Source organism: Podarcis vaucheri (genome assembly GCF_965113315.1).
Source record: "Podarcis vaucheri genome assembly, chromosome: 18".
In the NCBI taxonomy this organism is placed as follows: domain Eukaryota; kingdom Metazoa; phylum Chordata; class Lepidosauria; order Squamata; family Lacertidae; genus Podarcis; species Podarcis vaucheri.
This window is the reverse complement of record NC_138756.1, coordinates 3,267,978-3,289,721: the sequence shown is the minus strand read 5'-3', so window position 1 is coordinate 3,289,721 and position 21,744 is coordinate 3,267,978. Positions and strand designations below refer to the sequence as shown.

The window sequence follows — 21,744 nt, the reverse complement described above, 5'->3', positions numbered from 1 at the left end:
TTTGAGTACAGCGCAAAATACAGAAGCAGTTGTGTTGCAGTGGGTTCGACTAGATGTTTTTGGGACTACAATTCCCATCATCCCTGACCACTGGTCCTGTTAGCCAGGGATGATGGGAGTTGTAGTCCCAAAACATCTGGAAGGGCCGAGGTTGCCTATGCCTGGACTAGATCATGGGTAGGCAAACTAAGGCCCGGGGGCCCGATCCGGCCCAATCGCCTTCTAAATCCAACCCGCAGACAGTCCGGAAATCAATGTGTTTTTACATGAGTAGAATGTGTCTTTTTATTTAAAATGCATCTCTGGGGTATTTGTGGGGCACAGGAATTTACTCATTTTTTTTTTAAAAAAAATATAGTCCAGCCACCCACAAGGTCTGAGGGACAGTGGACCGGTCCCCTGCTGAAAAAGTTTGCTGACCCTTGGACTAGATGATCTCTGGGTTCTCTCTCAGCTCCGGAATTCTATGATTCTGTCAGTCATACGTCGGCGGTTGAACAGAATCCGTTCTGGAAGTCCATTCGCCTTCTGAAACGTTCAACTTCCAAAGCGCGGCTTCTGATTGGCTGCAGGAAGCTCCCATCGCATGTTCGGCTTCCAAAAAGCCATTTGAAAATCGGAACAATCACTTCCAGTTTCCGATCGTTCGGGAGCTGGAATGTTCGACTCCCAAGGCGTTCGGGAGCCGAGGTATGACGATTGTTCTGGCAGGAGGTCCATGTTCCTCCCGACTGCAAAAATATTCTGGGGGCCACATGCTTACTGGTGGGTGCAGGGTTAGAAACTCAGATATATAAGCTAGGAACCAAAGGACTCCTTAAGGCCAAGGTTGCAGTAGCCAAAAAGAATGTCTAGTTGCCATTCTGGGGCAAGACTGGTCTAAAGTCTTATTTTCCAAGTGATGGACTGACTCTGACTGATTCTCAGTTAAACATCTGGCTAGTTCAGAGGACAACCCTGAACTCGCTTAATAGCTTTGAGAACTTAAAAGAGGAAAAGTCAACTTGATCCAGTGATAGTCCGCATATATATTGGCTTACTCCAACAGGATTCACAGAAAAAAGCATTTTGGTTGCTGAAATTCATTCCAATCGTGCAGATAATAGATAACGGATAGAATTTTACAGGATGCGGTATTAGTGTGCGAAAACAGTCCAGATTCAAGGATCCCCAGATTGTGGAGATGTCAGGAGCCATCCTAGTGTCCAGGCATTGTCACTTGGTTGCAGGTGGCTGGTAAAGGGTAAAGGGACCCTTGACCGTTAGGTCCAGTCGTGGCTGACTTTGGGGTTGCAGCACTCATCTCGCTTTATTGGCCGAGGGAGCTGGCGTACAGCTTCCAGGTCATGTGGCCGGCATGACTAAGTCGCTTCTGGCGAACCAGAGCAGCGCACGGAAACGCCGTTTACCTTCCCGCCGGAGTGGTACCTATTTATCTACTTGCACTTTGACGTGCTTTTGAACTGCTAGGTTGGCAGGAGCTGGGACCAAACAGCGGGACCTCACCCCGTCGCGGGGATTCAAACTGCCGACCTTCTGATCGGCAAGTCCTAGGCTCTGTGGTTTAACCCACAGTGCCACCCGCGGCCCTATGGCCGATAGCCAAGTGCAAAATGTGCCTGGCGCCTGGCTAATTCTGAACAGGTTGGAGGCAGATTCCAGGCCGGTCCACGGGCAGAGAGGTGACCCCCCTGAGGGATAAGGAGTCCTCAGCCATCTAGGGCTTTTAGAGGTTGAAACAAACAAGAAACTTAACTGGGTAACCAGCGCAGTTTAGGCAAGAACTGGTGCAATACACTCAGACCTTAAAATCCTGTTTGTTAATCCCGGTAGCCAAATTCTGCGAGATTGGGTTATCTCCAAGGGCAGCCCCACAGAGAGTGATCTGCAGTAATCTAGCCAAGAAGTTACCAGAGCATAGACAGCGGAGGTTAGGGTCAGTGGTGGTGGAAGGCACGAGTGGGTCCAGAAGTACTTGTCCTCCTCTGAAGAAAGGTCCTCCATTAACAACATCAACATTTTGGAGGTCCCAAGCCGCAAGGTGGTTAGACTGATCTCAACTAGGGCCAGGGCCTTTTCAGTACCGGCCCCGACTTGGTGGAACGCTCTGTCCCAAGAGACCAGGGCCCTGTGGGACTTGACATCTTTCCGCAGGGCCTGCAAGACAGAGCTGTTCCGCCTGGCCTTTGGTTTGGACTCAGTCTGACCCTTATGTTTCCCTTCCCTTACAGTTTTGATTTATGGGCTACAGTGGTACCTCGGGTTACATACACTTCAGGTTACAGATGCTTCAGGTTACAGACTCCGCTAACCCAGAAATAGTGCCTTGGGTGAAGAACTTCGCTTCAGGATGAGAACGGAAATTGTGTTCCGGTGGCAGCAGGAGGCCCCATTAGCTAAAGTGGTGCTTCAGGTTAAGAACGGACCTCCGGAATGAATTAAGTTCTTAACCTGAGGTACCACTGTACTTTTAAAATGAGGCTGCATTTTAAATTGCATTTTAACCTGTACAGTCATACTTCATATTACGTTTGCTTCATGATACGTTTCTTCAGGTTGCAACCCGGAAGTACCGGAAAGTGTCACCACTCGTGCATGCGCAGACGCGCAAAATGACATTACGCGCATGTGCAGAAGCGGCGAATTGCAACCTGCATGTGCGCAGATGCGCCCCTGCGGATTGCATTCTCCCCAGAGGTACCATTGTCTTTTAAATTGGTTCCTCCCCTCCCCTTATGTTTTTACTGTAATTTTACTGGTGTTAGCCGCCCTGAGCCTGGCTCTGGCTGGGGTATAAATAAAATTTATAATATTAATAATAATAATAATATAATACTACCCCACACATCTGACAGGGTTGCCCCAGCCACTCTGGGCGGTGGATGACCAGTTTAACCCAGAAACGCTGGATAAACGTTTCTGTGTTTTTAGGTGGCTGGGGAATTAGGGAAGGAGGGATATCTGCTGGCCTGCTGCCAAAATTCTGGCTTTTGGAGAAGGGACTTTTAATATTTATTGGCTGAGGGGGGAGGGGGGGGTCTGGCAACGCTTGCTTTATAGACACAACAGGCTGCGGGCAGGAAATTATTCCAGTCAACACACAAACATTTGAATTAGTCCTGGAAAAAGATCAACTGTGCTAAAGGCAGCTCCGGAATCTCCCCACCAGCTGAAATGCACAATTTCAAGAGTGCATGAACACACACAAAACACAATCGTGGCACATTTTTATTCCTCTGTTCATTTTATATACAGTAGTACCTCGGGTTAAGTACTTAATTCATTCCAGAGGTCTGTTCTTAACCTGAAACTGTTCTTAACCTGAAGCACCACTTTAGCTAATAGGGCCTCCTGCCGCCGCCGCCGGAGTGCAATTTCTGTTCTCATCCTGAAGCAAAGTTCTTAACCCGAGGTACTATTTCTGGGTTACAGAGTCTGTAACCTGAAGCATATGTAACCCGAGGTACCACTGTACAGTCCTACCTCGGGTTACAGACACGTCAGGTTGCGTTTTTTCAGGTGACGGACCGCCGAAACCTGGAAGTCCAGGAACGGATTACTTCCGGGTTTCGGTGTTCACGCATGCGCAGAAGCGCCGAATCGCAACCCATGTGTGCACAGATGTGCAGCTGCAGGTTGCAAACATGCATCCCGCACGGATCACGTTCGCGATGCGAGCATCCACTGTATAGCATAATTTTAACCAAAGCTTTCTTTAAAGACTATATATGGTCATTGCCCCTGCCTGTATATTTTTAAATCCTTAACAACAACCTTGTGAGGTGAGACCAGGTGGAAAAGAGGGAGGCTGACCGTCCCCCCTGAGGTCGCCCAGCGGTCTTCAGATGTTGAGTGGTGATTCGAACCCGGGCCGCGGTCTTTGGTTTTGGTGTGCTGTTTGCCCCCTGCTTTTGCAGCCGCAACACTGAAAACAAAACGGCTGGCCGCAAGGACGGCGTGGGAAATGGTCAGATATTGGAAGCCCGGTAAAACAGATAAAAAATGCGTAGCCTAGAAATAAGGCAGCAATCCATCAAAGGAGTGTTAGAAACTGCGGTAGAAAAGCTAGGAGCCAAATGGGGTTGTGGGTGCCAAAACAGAATGTCTAGTCGCCATTTGGGGGGGGTCGACAACACTTTTTAATTATTATTTTGATAAGCATGAACTAATATACAATTCACATAAGTGACACATTGTTAATATCACATTTTTAGCGGAAATTGTTAATACAGTGGTACCTCGGTTTAAGAACAGTCCTGTTTAAGAACGATTCGGTTTACAAACTCCGCAAAACCAGAAGTAGTGTCCCGGTTTGCAAACTTTACCTCTGTCTAATCACAGAATCCGAACGGTGGAAGGGCACTGGCAGCGGGAAACCTTATTAGGAAAAGTACGCCTTGGTTTAAGAACAGTTTTGGTATAAGAACGGACTTCCGGAATGGATTAAGTTCGTAAACCAAGGTACCACTGTACATGTTTAATTTGGTGTTTACAATATTGATACCATACTTTTCTTTATTGTCAAACTCCTTAACATATTGTCTATTTTTAACATGTTTCAAGGCTTCAAAGCACATACATTTTAGTAATCCTTGAGTGTCAGCCACAGACAAAAAATGGCACCCCGGTTTTTTGAGGTGCTTGCAAATTCTGAATCTAAAGGCGCCTGGCGCCCTGCTAATTTCAAACCCTGCATCAAAGCAATTAATTGCAGGGCAGTGCAAACTCAGTAGTGATTTGGAATAATCAGGAATGGCTGCTGAACACCAGCTCAGTCAGGAGAGCATGAAACTCTTAATTTCAGGGTCCTGGTTTTGAGTCCCACACAGGGGGCTGGACTAGAAGACCCTCGTGGCCCCTTCCTACCCTACAGTTCTATGATCTGCACTATGCATTTAAAGCGGGATCACGCCACATTAAACACTTGCAGCTTCCTGCGAAGCATTCTGGGAGTTGTAGTTTGCTAAGAGAAGCAGAGAGTTGTTGGGAGACCCCATATTCCTCTCCATGAGCTATAACTCCCAGAGTTGTAGAACGATTATCAAACCACTCTGGGAACTGTAGCTCTGGGGGGAGGATAGAGTGTCTCCTGACAACACCCACAGCGCTACAATTCCCAGACGATTAACTTATACAGACATACCTCGGGTTACAGACGCGTGAGGTTGCGTGTTTTCAGGTTATGGATGTGCCGAAACCCGAAAGTACCAGAATGGGTTACTTCCGGGTTTCGGCGCATGCGCAGAAACACTAAATCGTGCTTTGCGCATGTGCAGAATCGCAACCTCCGCGTGCTCAGACATGGCGCTGCGGGTTGCGAACGTGCCTCCTGCACGGATCACGCTCGCAACCCGAGTGTCCACTATATCTGTGTTCCTTACACCAGACAGCTGATACTATTATCAGCTCCCTCGGGTTAAGAACTTAATTCGTTCCAGAGGTCCGTTCTTAACCTGAAACTGTTCTTAGCCTGAAGCACCACTTTAGCTAATGGGGCCTCCCGCTGCCACCGCGCCGCCGGAGCACGATTTCTGTTCTCATCCTGAAGCAAAGTTCTTAACCCAAGGTACTATTTCTGGGGTGGCGGAGTCTGTAACCTGAAGCATATGTAACCTGAAGCGTATGTAACCCGAGGTACCACTGTACTATTAACATTTGTGGACAGCCTTTCATCGGCAGATTTCGGGGCGGTTTGCAACATAAAAACACGCAAACTTGGCTCCATGACCGCTGTACTTTTTGTGTTGATAACAGGGGGGGAAACGAAAATGGGTTGCTGGTTTTTTTTGCTGGTAGAGGGGAGAAAGTGTGCCTGAAACTGGACGGAGACTTCTGCAAGAGTCGCAGCTCCCTACAAGCTCTCAGAGACAGCTGATATATTTTGCGTTTGTAACACAGCACAGAACATGGCACATATTAGCGTGTGCGCATGGATTTGTGGAGGGGCCAGTTTTCCCTCCTGGGCAGCCCCACTCTTAGCCAAACCTTCACCACCAGCGCTGCCGTGGTTCTGCCGGCACCGTGGTTCCGCTCATCTGTTTATGATGTGGCTTCCTTTTTCCCCAGAGCCCGGCCTCTTCCTCCGCCTCCTCCTCTTTGACGTAGAGTCGGCCGATGCGCTCGCTAGGTCTCTGAGAACTTGCTTGGTGTCGCTTCCTCCCTCCTCTCCCCGCCTGCTTTCGGCAGTCAAACCAGGAAATAGAAAAAGAGTCTCCGTTTGCTGGGTTGGAGAGACAGAGAGAGACACACACGGAAGCGTTTCTCCGGGCTGTTCCACGGCAAGGTTTTTCTTTTCCCCCCTCCCTAAGAAAAACCATGCTTGTGCAAATCGGGAGATAGAGATTTATATTTGGGGAAATGGCAGCCGCCTCTCTGGAGACAAGGAAGGAGAAGGAGGAGGGTACGGAAGCTGGAAAATGTGTGTTAAACACACCGTGGGAACAAGTTGGACTTCTGGTTCTGGTTTGGAGTCCCAGGATCCTGCTTTCAATGGGTCACCTGGGTGCCTTGGGGGGATGCTCAAGGGTGGACCCCTGGCCCTTTTGCCTCTTCTCTTCTTCCTCCCAGCGTCTTGGAGCGTAGGATGTGCACCCCCTCCTGTTCTGTCTGTGTTTACCTGAGCTCAAAAACTTGGCAATTTCCTGGTATCTTGAATCTTGGGGAGAACTTTGGACGTGTGAGGCTATTGGGCGGCAGCAGCGTTTGTTCACAGGATCCGAAAAGCTACCCTTCCGCATCGAAAACTAGCCCATCAACGTTCCCATCCCTTTGTCATGCTAGCTTTCCCCTGGCGAGACATTATTTTATTCCTGGGCTTCACCTCATTTTTATTTCCTTGTGTGTAGAAAGCTAGTCCTTCAGCAGCCCTGTCTCCTTGACGCGCCGGCTTTCCACTGGCAAGACATCAGAACTTTATTTAAGAACAAAATTAACCCTCTTTAGCTCCCCCTTTAATTAGGATGAGCACGCCTTTCTCCGCCTCGCTGGCAGTCGCTTGGGAGTTTCCTGCCATTTCTCCCCTCTTTAAGAGAGGCCTTTCCTAATCCAGATTAACAGGGCACCTTTTTAAAAACGGGGTGTTTTGGTTCTTTGGGGGGAAATTCCCCCCTGCCCCTTCCACCAGCCATAACCCTCTTCACTTATTCTTATTCTTATTCTTATTATTGATTGTGAAATGCTTCCCTAAGGGAGAAAATCAAAACTGCAATTCTGGACCATAGTTTCCTGGGATCGTGAGCGCAGTTGCGTTCCGAGGGGCTTCTTGAGAAAGCGATGGCGCTGTGAGATACTTAGTGCGCAGCTAACCTGCGGAACTCTCTGCCGCAGTGGTCAGCAGTGAACACCAACCTTGGATGGCTTTGCAAGAGGGTTGGACAAATCTGTGGAGGAGGAGAGGGCTGTCGATGGCAACTACTACTACTACTACTACTAGTACTACTAACAATACTAGCCACAAGGCCTCTGCTCTGCCTCCAGGGCTAGGGGAACAGATGCTTCTTAACGCCAGTTGTGGGATAGAACGGAGCTCTTGCACCCAGGTCCGTTTCGGCCCCTGCAACTGAGGTTTCAGGGGCCGTTTGGCAATGAACTTCTATACAGTGGTACCTCTGGTTACATATGCTTCAGGTTACAGACTCCGCTAACCCAGAAATAGTACTTCGGGTTAAGAAATTTGCTTCAGGATGAGAACAGAAATCGCGCAGCGGCAGCAGGAGGCCCCATTAGCTAAAGTGGTGCTTCAGGTTAAGAACAGTTTCAGGTTAAGAACGGACCTCCAGAACGAATTACCGTATTTTTCGCTCTACAATGGTGCCTCGCAAGACGAAAAGAATCTGTTCTGTGATTCTCTTCGTCTAGCAGTTTTTTCGTCTTGCGAAGCAAGCCCATTGACGAATTAGCGGATTAGCGCTATTAGCGGCTTTTAGCGGCTTATCTGCTGATCGGATCAGCTGATAAGCGGCTTAGCGGCTTAGAAAAAGGGGGGGAGGGAAAAAACCAGCAGGAACTCGCAAGACATTGTCGTCTTGCGAAGCAAGCCCATAGGAAATTCGTTTTGCGAAGCACCTCCAAAACGGAAAACTCTTTCGTCTAGCGAGTTTTCCGTCTTGCGAGGCATTCGTCTTGCGGGGCACCACTGTATAACACGTACCCGACCATAACACACACGTAGTTTTTAGAGGAGGAAAATCCGTAGGCATGCCACCCATAGGCATTTCCTCCATAACACGCACAGACATTCCCCCTTACTTTCTAGGAGGAAAAAAGTGAGTGTTATGGTGCAAAAAATACGGTAAGTACTTAACCCGAGGTGCCACTGTTCCTGAAATATAACTCTGTGGATGCTTGTTTCGCACGCTAACCTGCCTTCTGTTCCCCCTCCAGCTCGGACGTGAAGCGTTGCCGCAAGACAGCCGCTCTCAATCTCCCCCTTGCCGCCATGTCGCCGTTTTCGGAGAGCAGCCTGCTGCAGGCGCCGGAAGGAACCCCCACGGCCCCTTCGAGGAGAGGACCCCCGGCCCACTAGCGCGGCACATGCGGGTGACGGTCCGCCCCCTGGCGCCCTCCCCTCCTCCTCCTCCTCCTCTACCCGGGATGGTTTACTGAGCAAGAAAAGAGGACCGGCGTTTTCGACCTCCTTTTCCTCTTCTCTCGCTTTCGTGCTCCCCTTCCCCCCTTCCCCCGACCCCCCTACCCCGCCCTCTCCCCGCCCTGACCCCCCAGCCGGCCCCTGCAACGTTTCGGCCCTCGGATTTGCATGGCAGCAGCGTAACCGTGGAGAGGCCCGGGTACCACAAACTTATGGATTTTGATAAGAGAGGAGGCAAAGGGGACGCGGAGGAAGGGCGAAGGATGTCTAAGACAGGGAGCAGCCGCAACACGCACGGGAGCCGGACGTCCGGGACCAACTCTGGAGTCTTAATGGTCGGTCCGAACTTCCGTGTCGGCAAGAAGATCGGGTGCGGGAACTTTGGGGAGCTTCGACTAGGTGAGTCTCTGCACCTTCCTGTCCGTGGCCTGTTTTCAAATTCCAAGAAAAAAGCACACCAAGAACTCAGGCTGATGTAAGTTTCAGTAGTGGGAGTGGTCCCTACTCACAAGTCAATGTTGTTGTGTCCGCCTCTTCGTGACCCCCTGGACCAGAACACGCCAGGCCCTCCTGTCTTCCACTGCCTCCTGCAGTTTGGGCAAACTCATGCTGGTAGCTTGGAGAACACTGTCCATCCATCTCGTCCTCTGTCGTCCCCTTCTCCTTGTGCCCTCCATCTTTCCCAACATCAGGGTCTTTTCCAGGGAGTCTTCTCTTCTCCTGAGGTGGCCAAAGTCTTGGAGCCTCAGCTTCAGGATCTGTCCTTCCAGTGAGCACTCAGGGCTGATTTCCTTCAGAATGGAGAGGTCTGATCTTCTTGCAGTCCATGGGACTCTCAAGAGTCTCCTCCAGCACCATCGCAAGTCAATAGTCAATAGTAACAAAAACTAATCCATTCAAAAGTATGTATTCTGACAAGGATTACAAACTCAAATAGAGATTACAAACTCAGACTCATAAAAATATGTAGAACCCTTTAAAATTTAGGTAAGGAACCAAATGTTATATAATACTGTTTTACAAATTATAATTTATGATAATTTAGAATTTAAATTTATTTTCATGTAATATTTGATAGTTCCAGCTGATGAAGGTGAATACATCAAAACAGGGCCCTCTCCTGGTTTCTGATCCATAATTGACTTCTGAATTCTGCTCAATGATTGAAACTAAGACCTTCAGATCGAATTTGACTATGGACTAACATGAACTTATCTCTACTCATAAACTCTTCTCTCTAATTCTGTAACAAATTACTGTGTTATACATATTTTTATGAGTTTGAGTTTGTAGTCTCTGTTAGAGTTTGTAATCTCTATTTGAGTTTGTAATCCTTGTCAGAATACATACTTTTGAATGGATTAGTTTTTGTTACTATTGACTATTGACTTGCGAGTAGGGACCACTCCCACTGTTGAAACTTACATTGGCCTGAGTTCTTGATGTGCTTTTTTCTTGGTATATTTAATAACAAGAACTCCCAACTGTTTTCAAATTCCACCCTGCTTTCTGAACGCAATGCATTCCCAGGAAATGGTTTGCTGAATGAGCTGGCTGATGATTCCCATTATTTATAGGGACATTTGATGTGTGCTTTCTGTCCCAAACTGTTGCAGACCCCCCAGCAAAAGTCAAACAAATGGGAGGTACCTGGTACATCTCGTTTCTTCTGCTCCCTGGTTTGTTCCATCTCTCTCTGTATTCTGCTCTGGTCAGACCTCACCTGGAGTACTGTGTCCAGTTCTGGGCACCACAGTTCAAGAAGGACACTGACAAACTGGAACGTGTCCAGAGGAGGGCAACCAAAATGGTCAGAGGCCTGGAAACGATGCCTTATGAGGAACGGCTAAGGGAGCTGGGCATGTTTAGCCTGGAGAAGAGGAGGTTAAGGGGTGATATGATAGCCATGTTCAAATATATAAAAGGATGTCACATAGAGGAGGGCGAAAGGTTGTTTTCTGCTGCTCCAGAGAAGCGGACACGGAGCAATGGATCCAAACTACAAGAAAGAAGACTCCACCTAAACATTAGGAAGAACTTCCTGACAGTAAGAGCTGTTTGACAGTGGAATTTGCTGCCAAGGAGTGTGGTGGAGTCTCCTACTTTGGAGGTCTTTAAGCAGAGGCTTGACAACCATATGTCAGGAGTGCTCTGATGGTGTTTCCTGCTTGGCAGGGGGTTGGACTCGATGGCCCTTGGGGTCTCTTCCAACTCTAGGATTCTATGATTCTCCCTCCCTTTGTGGTTTCTGCCCGAAAATGGCTTCCGCTGACCAGCAAAACACAAGCAGGTGTGGAAGTGGGCACACTCTGGCGGTTTGGATATCTGAATCAGCCCCTCGTTTATCAAGGTTTGGGTATAATTACTTAACTGAGATTTTGGATAACGGGCCTTTCCTGCTAGCGGGAGCTGTGCGTGTATAACATGGGGAGGATGATTAGAACGACAGGTGAAAATGAAAAGGTGAGAGGCAAAACTCTGAAGCAGGTACGCAGAATGAGTGCAGTTGCACACGGGTAGAAATAGAATCTCAGCGTAATGCGATGGTCAAGTATAAATCCCAATCTGATGATAGGCTTACAGTGAGGGTTGTCTTGGAAATTATGGTTCCACAGTGCATGCCAAATCATATATAAAGTGCCCTCAGGTTCTAGGCCTTATTGAAATCTCAAATTGCGCATGATTTTCTCCATTACGGCTCCATTAATAATAATAATTTTATTATTTATATTCTGCCCATCTACTGGATTGCTCCAGCCACTCTGGGGGGCTCCCAACTAAGTATTAAAAACACAATAAAACATCAAGGATCAAAAGCTTCCCTATACAGGGCTGCCTTCTGACGTCTTCTAAAAGTCAGTTCTTTTATCTCCTTGAGACCTGACGGCAGGGCGTTCCACAGGGTGGGCACCACCACCGAGAAGGCCCTCTACCTGGTTCCCTGTAACCTCGCTTCTTGATTGGGGTGGAGACGCTCCTTCAGGGCCGAGGCCGTTTAGGTCTTTAAAGGTCAGCACCGACACTTTGAATTGTGCTCCGAAACGTACTGGGAGCCAATGTAGATCCTTTAGGACCGGAGTTGTATGGTTCAAGTCACCAGTCTTGCTGCCGCATTCTGGATTAGTTGTAGTTTCCGGGTCACCTTCAAAGGTAGTCCCACATAGAGCGCATTGCAGTAGTCCAAGCGGGAGATAACCAGAGCATGGACCGCTCTGGCGAGACAGGGAGCAGGCCAGGAGGGTCTCAGATGGAGCCGCCCTGGACACAGAATTGACCTGCGCCTCCATGGACAGCGGTGAGTCCAAAATGACTCCCAGGCTGCTCACCTGGTCCTTCTGGGGCACAGTTACCACTTTCAGGAGTCCCCCACACCAGCCCGCCCCCCAGAAACAACACTTCAATCCGTTAGCCGCCATCCATCCTCCAACCGCCTCCAGACACTCACACATCCCAGAGCGAGCGTCTGTTGCAAGATTTCGGGCTGTTTCCCCGTTGAGTTGCAATTGCCAGTCAAACTGCCCAGATCGTTCTGTTGCGGCCACCGCAGCCGAGGTTTCAGGTGGCATTTGGCAATTAGCTTGCGTATCTGAGTTTCTAACGCTGTGATCCTGCCGCCTAGATGAGCACCAGCAATGTTTGCAGACCCTGGCAGCGCCAGTCTGTTTCCCTGGGAGGACTCGTCCCGGGTGCCAGCTGGAGAGTAGCCCCTCTCCATTGCTCTGCTGCTAAGGCTATATTTTCCGCTACATCCTCCCAAATGCCAGGGATTATCTCTCCTCCTTTATCCTCCGCTGCCCGCAGGCCAAGCCTCTCGTTCCGGCCACCCCCTGGCAGACAGACAGACAGATCTCCGCTCAGCTGGAGCCCCCACCCTCTGATTTATTTATTTTTTGCTTCTGCATTCACTCCACCCAAGCCCAGATCCATAGCTGTCAACGCTTCCCCTTTTTAAAGGGAAATTCCCTTATTCTGAATAGGATTCCTCTCAAGAAAAGGGAAAAGTTGACAGCAATGCCCAGATCAGATTTCCTTTTCCGGGTCGTGTTCCTCAAAGACGTGATATTTTGAATGTCGCACTCATCAGTTCCCCAGCCCCGCAAAAACCCCAGCTTCTAGACTTGAAAGCAATCATAGAATCAAAGAATCGTAGAGTTGGAAGGGACCTCTGAGGGTCATCCAGTCCAACCCCCTGAAACGCAGGAATCAACAGCTCAAGCATCCGTGACAGAGGGTCACTGAGATATCTGTGGCCATGGGATTGAGCAGGGTTTTTCAAAAATCTGGTGTGCCTGGGCAGAGAGCAGCAGCATTCTCTGCGCAAATTAAATTTCTGCAAACTCAAAAAGTTTGTAGACCTTAAAATAAGGCAGCCCACTGCGAATTGAGCTGAATTTTACAGAAAATGAGTTCTATTTGTTCGTGTCAGGAGGTGTCAGTTGAACATATGCAAATTAAATTTATACAGAATCCAAAGTTTCTGGAGCTTTTAGACTTGAAGGCGTTCCACACAGTGAAGTAGCAGCTACTGTGGAATTGTGCAGGATTTTTCAGAAGGGTGTCTGTGTTTGCAAGGAACACGGCTGTCTCTGCGTAAATTAAATCACTACAAAAGTTTTTAGATCTTAAGACTAAACGCACGTTACCCAGCAAAACATCCACAGGACTGAGCAGAGGAGTTGTAGTCGTTAATAATAATTTTTATTTACTTTTAACCATTTTTTGAAGGTTTTTAACATATTGAGCACTAAAATCCTAACACGTTTATAAAAAGATAATGAAAAGCAATACATCCAAATAGGAGAAGAATTAAGAAAGAGAGTGTGAGACTCTTAATCTCAAGTTGTGGGTTCGAGCCCCACGTTGGGTGAAAGATTCCTGCATCTCAGGGGGTTGGACTAGATGACCCTTGGGGTACCTTCCAAATCTACATTCTCTGATTCCAGGACCTGCTCTGCACCCAACCTGAGACAACCATACTCTCCTGCCTCTCTTGGGGGTCCCTCCCACCTCCGCTGCCCCCTTCCTGTGTGTCCTCTGTAATTCAAAATAAAAGGAATCCCAATATAAAAGAATTTAAAAAATAGGCACGATGCGATGTGATAATCTTTGTTGTCATTGTCCCATACAAAACAACGAAATTGAAAAATCTACATAAAACATTCAAAACCCAACAAGCCTGCTATCCCAACCTGGATAGCCCCCTAAAAACTCTGATACCCCATTTTTAAAACACAATATACTCCCTTAGAGACTCCTTACACTGCGTTTAAAACCAAAATTACATTTGGATAGAAACCGTTTCTCAGGCGGCTAGTCCTAGTCTTTATAACCCTGGACCTTCTTCCAGAAGGCGGAAGCTGAAAGAGATCATTTCCGGGGAGCGCACTGTCCTGCGCTATCTCTGCCGCTTTCTTATGGCACCTGGAAGCGTAGATTTGATCCAAGGTGGGAAGAGTGCACACAATTATTCTCTCCGCAGTCTTTACAACCCTGGATAGCATTATTTTTCCCCTGACCATGCAGCTCCCAAACCACACACAGAGACCATAAGTTAATACACTCTCCACAGTACAATGGTAATATATATATATTTTAGAAAGCATAGTTGCTTTCCCTGTGCAAAACAAACTTTATGCAAACGGACGGCATCATGCATGTTGCAAATACAGGCTATGACCCCTGTACTTTTAATTTCACTTCCCTTTAAATTTGCATACCTCCTTTCTATATTGCCCGGCCTATAGATTTGAGTTTCTAACAGTGCGGGCATCATATTTTTGTCCTATTTATTTATAAACACCCACCCACACCCATTTATTTTTTTTGAAAACCTGCTTTCTCCCCCTCCGGTGGTCGTTTCCAGACTGTCTCCAAGGGCGGCCCCACGGGCAGAGCATTGCAGCAGTCCAGCTTGGAAGCGCCCAGGCGGCAAACAAGGTGGCCCCCTCCCAGCACTGCTGGACTACAGCTCCCACCGGGCAGTGCGGGAAATAGCAAGGGACAATGGGAGTTGTAGTCCACCACCACCACCAAAACCTCCAGAATCCTTTGCAACACAGAGAGGTTCTGTGGCTGTTTTATGGGGCGGATTGGGATGGGCGAACAGGCAAGCGAATGCGGCAAAGGTACTTTGCCGCGTGGGAATTTCTTTCCGGAGAAGGCAGAGGGCACACGTCATATTTCCGCTTGGCGGCAGTGATGAGCCCCAGCGCAAAAGCTTCCCTCTGCCGGACGCCCTTGAAATCGGACCCCCGAGGTCCGTATTCTTTCATTTCCTTTATTTTTATTTTTTAAATTAAATGCTTGGAATGGCTCTGGAACAGGAAAGGTCAAGAGGGATGCAAAGCGCTGATGTCTGGGAGCAGGTGCGAGAGAGGAGGGGGGAAGATTTGCACGTACGAGAGCCACAAGGACAAATTGTTTTGAGGGGGACAGCGAAGGAACGTTCGGCTGTTTCACTGTGACCTCATAGCATTCCTTGCCCTCCGCTCGGGAAGGGACAGGCTGCCAGCTTTCCATGGGGCCAGCGGAGAATTGGAAATTTGTCCCCCCACCCCTGGACACATTGAGAAGCATCTGTTGACCGTGCAAAGCCTTCCGCTCTCTAGCAGAGGAGGCTAAGCGGAGTGTCTCTGTGTGAGTTGCTGTTCCTGAGCTGTTGCTCCTCTAATTAATTAATCAGTTTTGTTGCTTTAAAATGTGGATTTTTTTATTAAAAATTGTTATTTTTTTAAATAAAATATTAACATTTTTTTGAAATATAACAGTAAAAATGAAAAAGAAAAAAGAAAAATACAAAATAAAAACAGTTAAAAACATACATTTTTTTCTTTTAGCTTATTTCCCGGACCTCCTCATACCTCCCTTTTTTGTATTCCACTTCAATTTATTGGTTCAGCAAATCCTTACCATTAGATTTTAACCCATTTATAACCCTTTTTTCATATTCTCTTAAATCATTACAGCTGGAAACCCCTTAGTTGCTATCCAACATCATTCTATCATTCATTAATTTTACAATATTTCTGTAGATATTCTTTAAATTTCTTCCAGTCTTCTTCCACTGACTCTTCTCCCTGGTCTCGGATTGTTATTTTTTAATAACCCTGTTATTATTTTATCTTTGTAGTTTTAATTATTTTATTTTGCAGTTATTTTTGTAACCCTGAAAAACGACTTGGGTACATATTCATTGCATGGTATATTAATAATATTTATTGCATGGTATACCAATAATGGGACACAGGTGGCACTGTGGGTTAAACTACAGAGCCTAGGACTTGCTGATCAGAAGGTCGGCGGTTCGAATCCCCTGACGGGGTGAGCTCCCGTTGCTCGGTCCCAGCTCCTGCCCACCTAGCAGTTTGAAAGCACGTCAAAGTGCAAGTAGATAAATAGATCATAGAAACACATTCTCCTGATCATAGAATCCTAAAGTTGGAAGAGACCACAGGGGCCATCGAGTCCAACCCCCTGCCAAGCAGGAAACACCATCAGAGCACTCCTGACATATGGTTGTCAAGCCTCTGCTTAAAGACCTCCAAAGTAGGAGACTCCACCACACTCCTTGGCAGCAAATTCCACTGTCAAACAGCTCTTACTGTCAGGAAGTTCTTCCTCATGTTTAGGTGGAATCTTCTTTCTTGTAGGTACCACTCTGGCGGGAAGGTAAACGGCGTTTCCGTGCGCTGCTCTGGTTCGCCAGAAGCGGCTTAGTCCTGCTGGCCACATGACCCGGAAGCTGTACGCCGGCTCCCTTGGCCAGTAAAGCGAGATGAGCGCCGCAACTCCAGAGTCGGCCACAACTGGACCTAATGGTCAGGGGTCCCTTTACCTTTATATCAATAATAATAATAATAATATTAATGATAATAATAATAATAATAATAATAATAATAATAATAATAATAATAAAATTTATACCCCACCCACTCTGGGCGGCTTCCAACAGAATATTAAAATACAATAATCTATTAAACATTCAAAGCTTCCCTAAAAGCTTCAATTGCCTAATAAGTGTTTTCTTAATTTTACTTTATTTTTTAAGTGGCGTAAACTGCTTGGAGACTCCTTTTTGTTGCACTGTGCATATATTATCTTTTATTAATCTTTAAAAATATGCCGTGCTGTCTATTCCTATGCTTCGCTTCATCGCTTTTGATTACTATGCTCAGTAAAATGAGATCTTTTGATGAAGAGTGGTATAGTAATAATATTAACAATAATATTGGATGATGAAATTTTTTATAACCCATCCATCTGACAGTGTTGCCCCAGCCATTCTGGGCAGCTTCCAACATCTATAAAAACATAATAAAACATTGCAAAACTTCCCTATACAGGGCTGCTTTCAGATGTCTAAAGGTTGTATAGTTACTTTTCTCCTTGACATAAATCTCCTTTAATAAATTATTATAATTTATTTGATTTATATATCAACCTTTATATATATAACAAAATCCCAGGACGGTGTATATTAAAAACGCTTACGATGGAATCATGATGTGTGTGTGTGTGTGTGTGCGCGCGCGCTATGTAAAAATCACAATGCGGGGAAAACCGTGCCTCTACGTAGCTCCATCCTTATTTCAGACATTGTGATATATCAGTATATCGGTCTATCGCAATGTTTAGCTGGTGATATATCACAATGTTGAAAACCAGATATCACCCAGCCCTACCATTACTCCCCCCCCCAAGCTTTAACAGGCCGTAGATTAAGCAAAGGCCAAAAAGGACTGCTTTTGCTTGGCACCTGAAGACATGTAATGAAGGCTCCAGGCAAGCCTCTCTGGGGACAGCATCCCACAGACAGGGAGCCACCACCAAAAAGGCCCCGCTTTTGTGTTGCCACCCTCTATACCTCTTGGGGAAGGAGGACATGTGTGATGGTCTGGGACTCTGGCTCGGACTCGGAACCAGAGGAGACTCAGTCCGCACTGGATCCTCTGCCTCAGGCATCATCTGAACCAAGTCTGGGGCCTGATCCTGAAGAGTCTCAGTCTGCACAGGTTCCCCTGCAACAAACCCCAGCTGGACCGAATCAGGGGCCTGATCCTGCCCTGGCTCCAGATGTGGGGATGACCTCGTTGCCTCCAGCTGGGCCATCGCTTACAGCTGCTCCACTACCGGTTGGGTCAGGGGAGGCTGAGGCGGTCCCTGGGTCTAGTAACCCACCGACGTCTCCCGGGCTGCAGAGACAAAGGTCTGAGAGAAGGAGAGACCTGAGTACTCGCAGGAGGAGTGCTCGCCTTCGGGCGAGACAGTGAGGTGAGTCACCAGGGGATCAGGACCGGCCGCTACCCCGACAAAGATAACAAGCTGTCGGACCCTACCCCAGGTTGCAGGAGCAACGTTGCTGTATTCTAGATCCTGTACCTGTCCTTGCCTGGTTTCTTGCCTCATGTCTTGCCTTGTCATGTCTGCTGCTTGCCTTCTATCACTGTGCCATTGAGAGCGTGCTCACTTATGGCTTATGTGTGTGGTACGGAAGCTGTACTACCCAGGACAGGTTGGGGTTGTGCAGGGTTGTTAAGGCAGCAGAGAGCATTGTTGGCTGCCCACTCTCCACCTTAGAGCAGATTTATGCCACAAGGTGCCATAGGAAGGCACTGGACATAGTAAAAGATCCATCGCATCCTGGTCACTGTCTCTTCGAGCTCTTGCCGTCGGGACGGAGATACAGGACGATGAAGACAAGAACGAGCCGTCTTAAGAACAGCTTCTTCCCCAGAGCGATCTCGGCCCTGAATGGGAAGCCCGGACTTTGAAAGTCATCTAATCTTCCTTGCTGTATTATACTGTATTGTTTTAATTAGTGTTTTTATAGTTGTTTTGATTTTGTGTGGAGTGCCCTACCTGGGTGGATGGAGCAGCCAAGTAATTTCGTTGTCCCCGAGAGGGGGCAATGACAATAAAGATATTATTATTATTGTCCCTGTCGGACTGACTCCCAGCGGGACCTTCGGATTCTGGACCAGACCTGGACTGCGATTCTCGGGTTACCCCCGGACCCAGCACAACATGTTATTATCGTTCATGGGATTTAGACTGTGCTTTGCCTCCCCAAGGAGCCCAACGGGGCAAGCGGACACGCCGTATAAAAGCGAAAAACGCTCAAAACATTGCAAAAGCCGATTGCCGTCTGCAAACATTCCAAAATCAGGTTGCAGTCAAAAGCCTTTTCCCCTCGGATGATCTCGGGGGGGTTTCCAGGAAGAGGCTTTCTTCCGCCACCAAATGCCTGGGTTAAACCGGAATGTTTTCAAATTCCCACGCTTCTTTTTCCTAAGTCTGGGGTTGTTCTGCGTTCTTTCCTCCTCCTACCAAAACCATTTTCCTTTCATGCTGTGTACTTTTAGATTGTAAGCCCAAAAGGCAGGATCTGTTTCTCTCTCTCCTCTTTTAAGTGGTCTGTAATCTACTTTGGGAGCTTTCCTTGGTGGGAGGAAACTGTTTAAATAACTGAATTGGGTGCACATTGGGCGAAGGAGAAGAATTTTGGTTTGGGGAAAAGCAATTATGGGTTGCAGGGCTGGCATACCAGTTCCTTAGATGCCCGTTTTGTTCGATGACAACCAAATATTGTAAACTATTCCATGATGTCAAGAGTTTTTTTCAGGCAGAACACTCAGTGCGTCTGACGAGTTACTTTTAAGGCAATTATTCCACAGGCCAAATGAAACAGAGGTATCAATCACACCCTTTACCTCTTGCAAGGATTATGTAATCTGAGGTGCGGAAGAAGAACAAGAAAAGAAAAACCTGGATATAATTAGGAAATTTTGAAGGCAATTGAATATGATGACGCTAATGTATTCTTGGTGCAGAATGTGAATAAATATGTCAACTGGATTTAGTAACTGGAAACCCTTTTTAAAAAAAGAATTAGGAATATCGGCAGCTAAAAAAGCCAATGCAATTCTGGGCTGTATCAATAGGAGTATAGCATCTAGATCAAGGGAAGTAATAGTGCCACTGTATTCTGCTCTGGTCAGACCTCACCTGGAGTACTGTGTCCAGTTCTGGGCACCACAATTCAAGAAGGACACTGACAAACTGGAACGTGTCCAGAGGAGGGCAACCAAAATGGTCAAAGGCCTGGAAACGATGCCTTATGAGGAACGGCTAAGGGAGCTGGGCATGTTTAGCCTGGAGAAGAGGAGGTTAAGGGGTGATATGATAGCCATGTTCAAATATATAAAAGGATGTCACCTAGAGGAGGGAGAAAGGTTGTTTTCTGCTGCTCCGGAGAAGCGGACACGGAGCAATGGATCCAAACTACAAGAAAGAAGATTCCACCTAAAAAGAAAAAGATTATTTCTATGAAAATACTTATACTTTTTTTCTCAAAAAAACCAGTTTACAACAAAAATACAGTAAAATACAACAAAAAACAAAACCCACAACGGTTAAAACACACATCAGTTCCACCTAGAACACCATTTAACCATTGTGGAAAAGATGTATTCTTAACTGCCTACATAGGCCTGGCAGAATAGACAGGTTTTCAGCAGATGTTGAATCTCAAGTGGCAGAGAGTTCCGCAGGGCTGGGCTGATAACACTAAAGGCTCGGGTTCCTTTTTGTCAAATGAACCTCAACAACCCTGGGAATGATCCAACGACGCTCCTGCAGGTAGTCTCAGCGATCAGGCTTGGGCTACGAGGCTTCGGCCGAGTCCTGAAAAGCTTTAATTTTCAGCCATCTATCTTATTTTTGGAATGGTTGTTAAGTGTCGATAAACATTGTAATGAAAGATCTTTTCCCATAAACTTCCATGAGGTTGTTGTTTTTTGGTGGTGCTGCAAATTATGGGTTGTCCTGCTCATAAGTAGACCCATTGGACCAGAATTGAGTCACACCCACCTAGTTTCAATGGATCTGCCCTGAGCAGGATTTAGTTGGGCACAATCCTAGCATGGTATGTTTTACCTATTGATTGATAAGTTGTATATTTAAGTATCGATTCAATTAAATTTGCACATTTTTTAATAGGATGCCTCTGTGCAGATGATGGGCTAATTTTTCAACTGCCTTTAGGATCTGCCTTTGAAAATCTTCCTTCTTAGCTTATTTTCAAATGCATTTGAGAATAGCCACCAGCTTCTGTGATTAGATGTGATTGCTGTATTTCAGGGGGTTAGACTAGATGACTCTGGGGTTCCCTTTCCAGTTTTACAATTCTGTGATTCAGTGACGAACAAATTATTAACTGTAGGATAATCCTGGCGTTCCTGGTTATTAAAAGCCAGCAAAAAATAAATAAAAGAAAAAAGGCCCGTTTCACGAATCGTTCACACTTGATAGACTGCGTACCCAACTTGGTTAAAAGTTGTACTAAATTATTAAAAGTTAATCATTATTTATCAGTTAATTTGTGTGTAATTAGCAAGAGGTGCAGTACAGGAATATGCAGCTGTCTCTGACGGGGATCGAACCTGCGACTTTGGCATTTATCAGCACCATGTTCTAAGCAACAGAGCTGTTCGCTTGGGCAAGAAACATAACACAACAAACAGAACAAATTCCAGCCCACCAGATACTTTAGAATGCTGCTTTGAATTTTAATCTGTTTTGGGGTTTTTTTTGTCTGTTGCCCATTTTAATTTCTTGAACGTTTCGAATTATTTTTGTTCGTTGTGTTTTATCGATGGTTTTATTGTTTTGTCTTCCTTCGTAAGCTGCTTGTTTGTGAAATACTGTATTTTTACATGTATAAGACTATATTTCTCTCCCCCCCCACCCAATTTTTTAAGTTTAAAATTGTGGGTCGTCTTATACACAGAATGTTGCAATTAATTATTGCTTAATTTTGGGCTCCAAAAATAGTGGGTGTCTTATACATGGGAAAAAAATATGGTAATAATAATAATAATAATAATAAAACTTCCTCAGAACCGGAAGGGGAGAGGCACTCTGTACGTGCACGGCAACACCCTTATCGTACAATAGGCTTTTCATTCCTTTAAAAGAGAGAGAGATATATATATAATGGTTCTACCATTAGTACCTGGTGACCATGGTTTGGAAGAGAACACTTTTGATTTATTGGATGTGAAAAAAGTGGGGGAGGAGCACGATACCGTGGATGCTCAGGTTGCGAACGTGATCCGTGCGGGACACATGTTTGCAACCCGCAGAATTCGCAACCCACA

At 46.5% G+C, this 21,744-nt stretch overlaps 1 protein-coding gene across 3 annotated transcripts in view; it reads left to right on the top strand.

Annotated features, from left to right (window-relative positions):
- Positions 1-21,744, top strand: part of CSNK1G2 (casein kinase 1 gamma 2) — a 59,460-nt gene that overhangs the window by 11,716 nt on the left and 26,000 nt on the right. For 2 of the 3 annotated variants that reach the window (XM_082206519.1, XM_082206521.1), the window contains exon 2: positions 8,383-8,986. In XM_082206519.1, coding sequence (XP_082062645.1) covers positions 8,800-8,986 — 187 coding nt within the window. In that variant the 5' untranslated portion in view covers positions 8,383-8,799. Of the gene's footprint in view, positions 1-6,247; positions 6,401-8,382; positions 8,987-21,744 lie in introns of those variants that run through there. The other variant, XM_082206520.1, reaches the window with a different exon arrangement.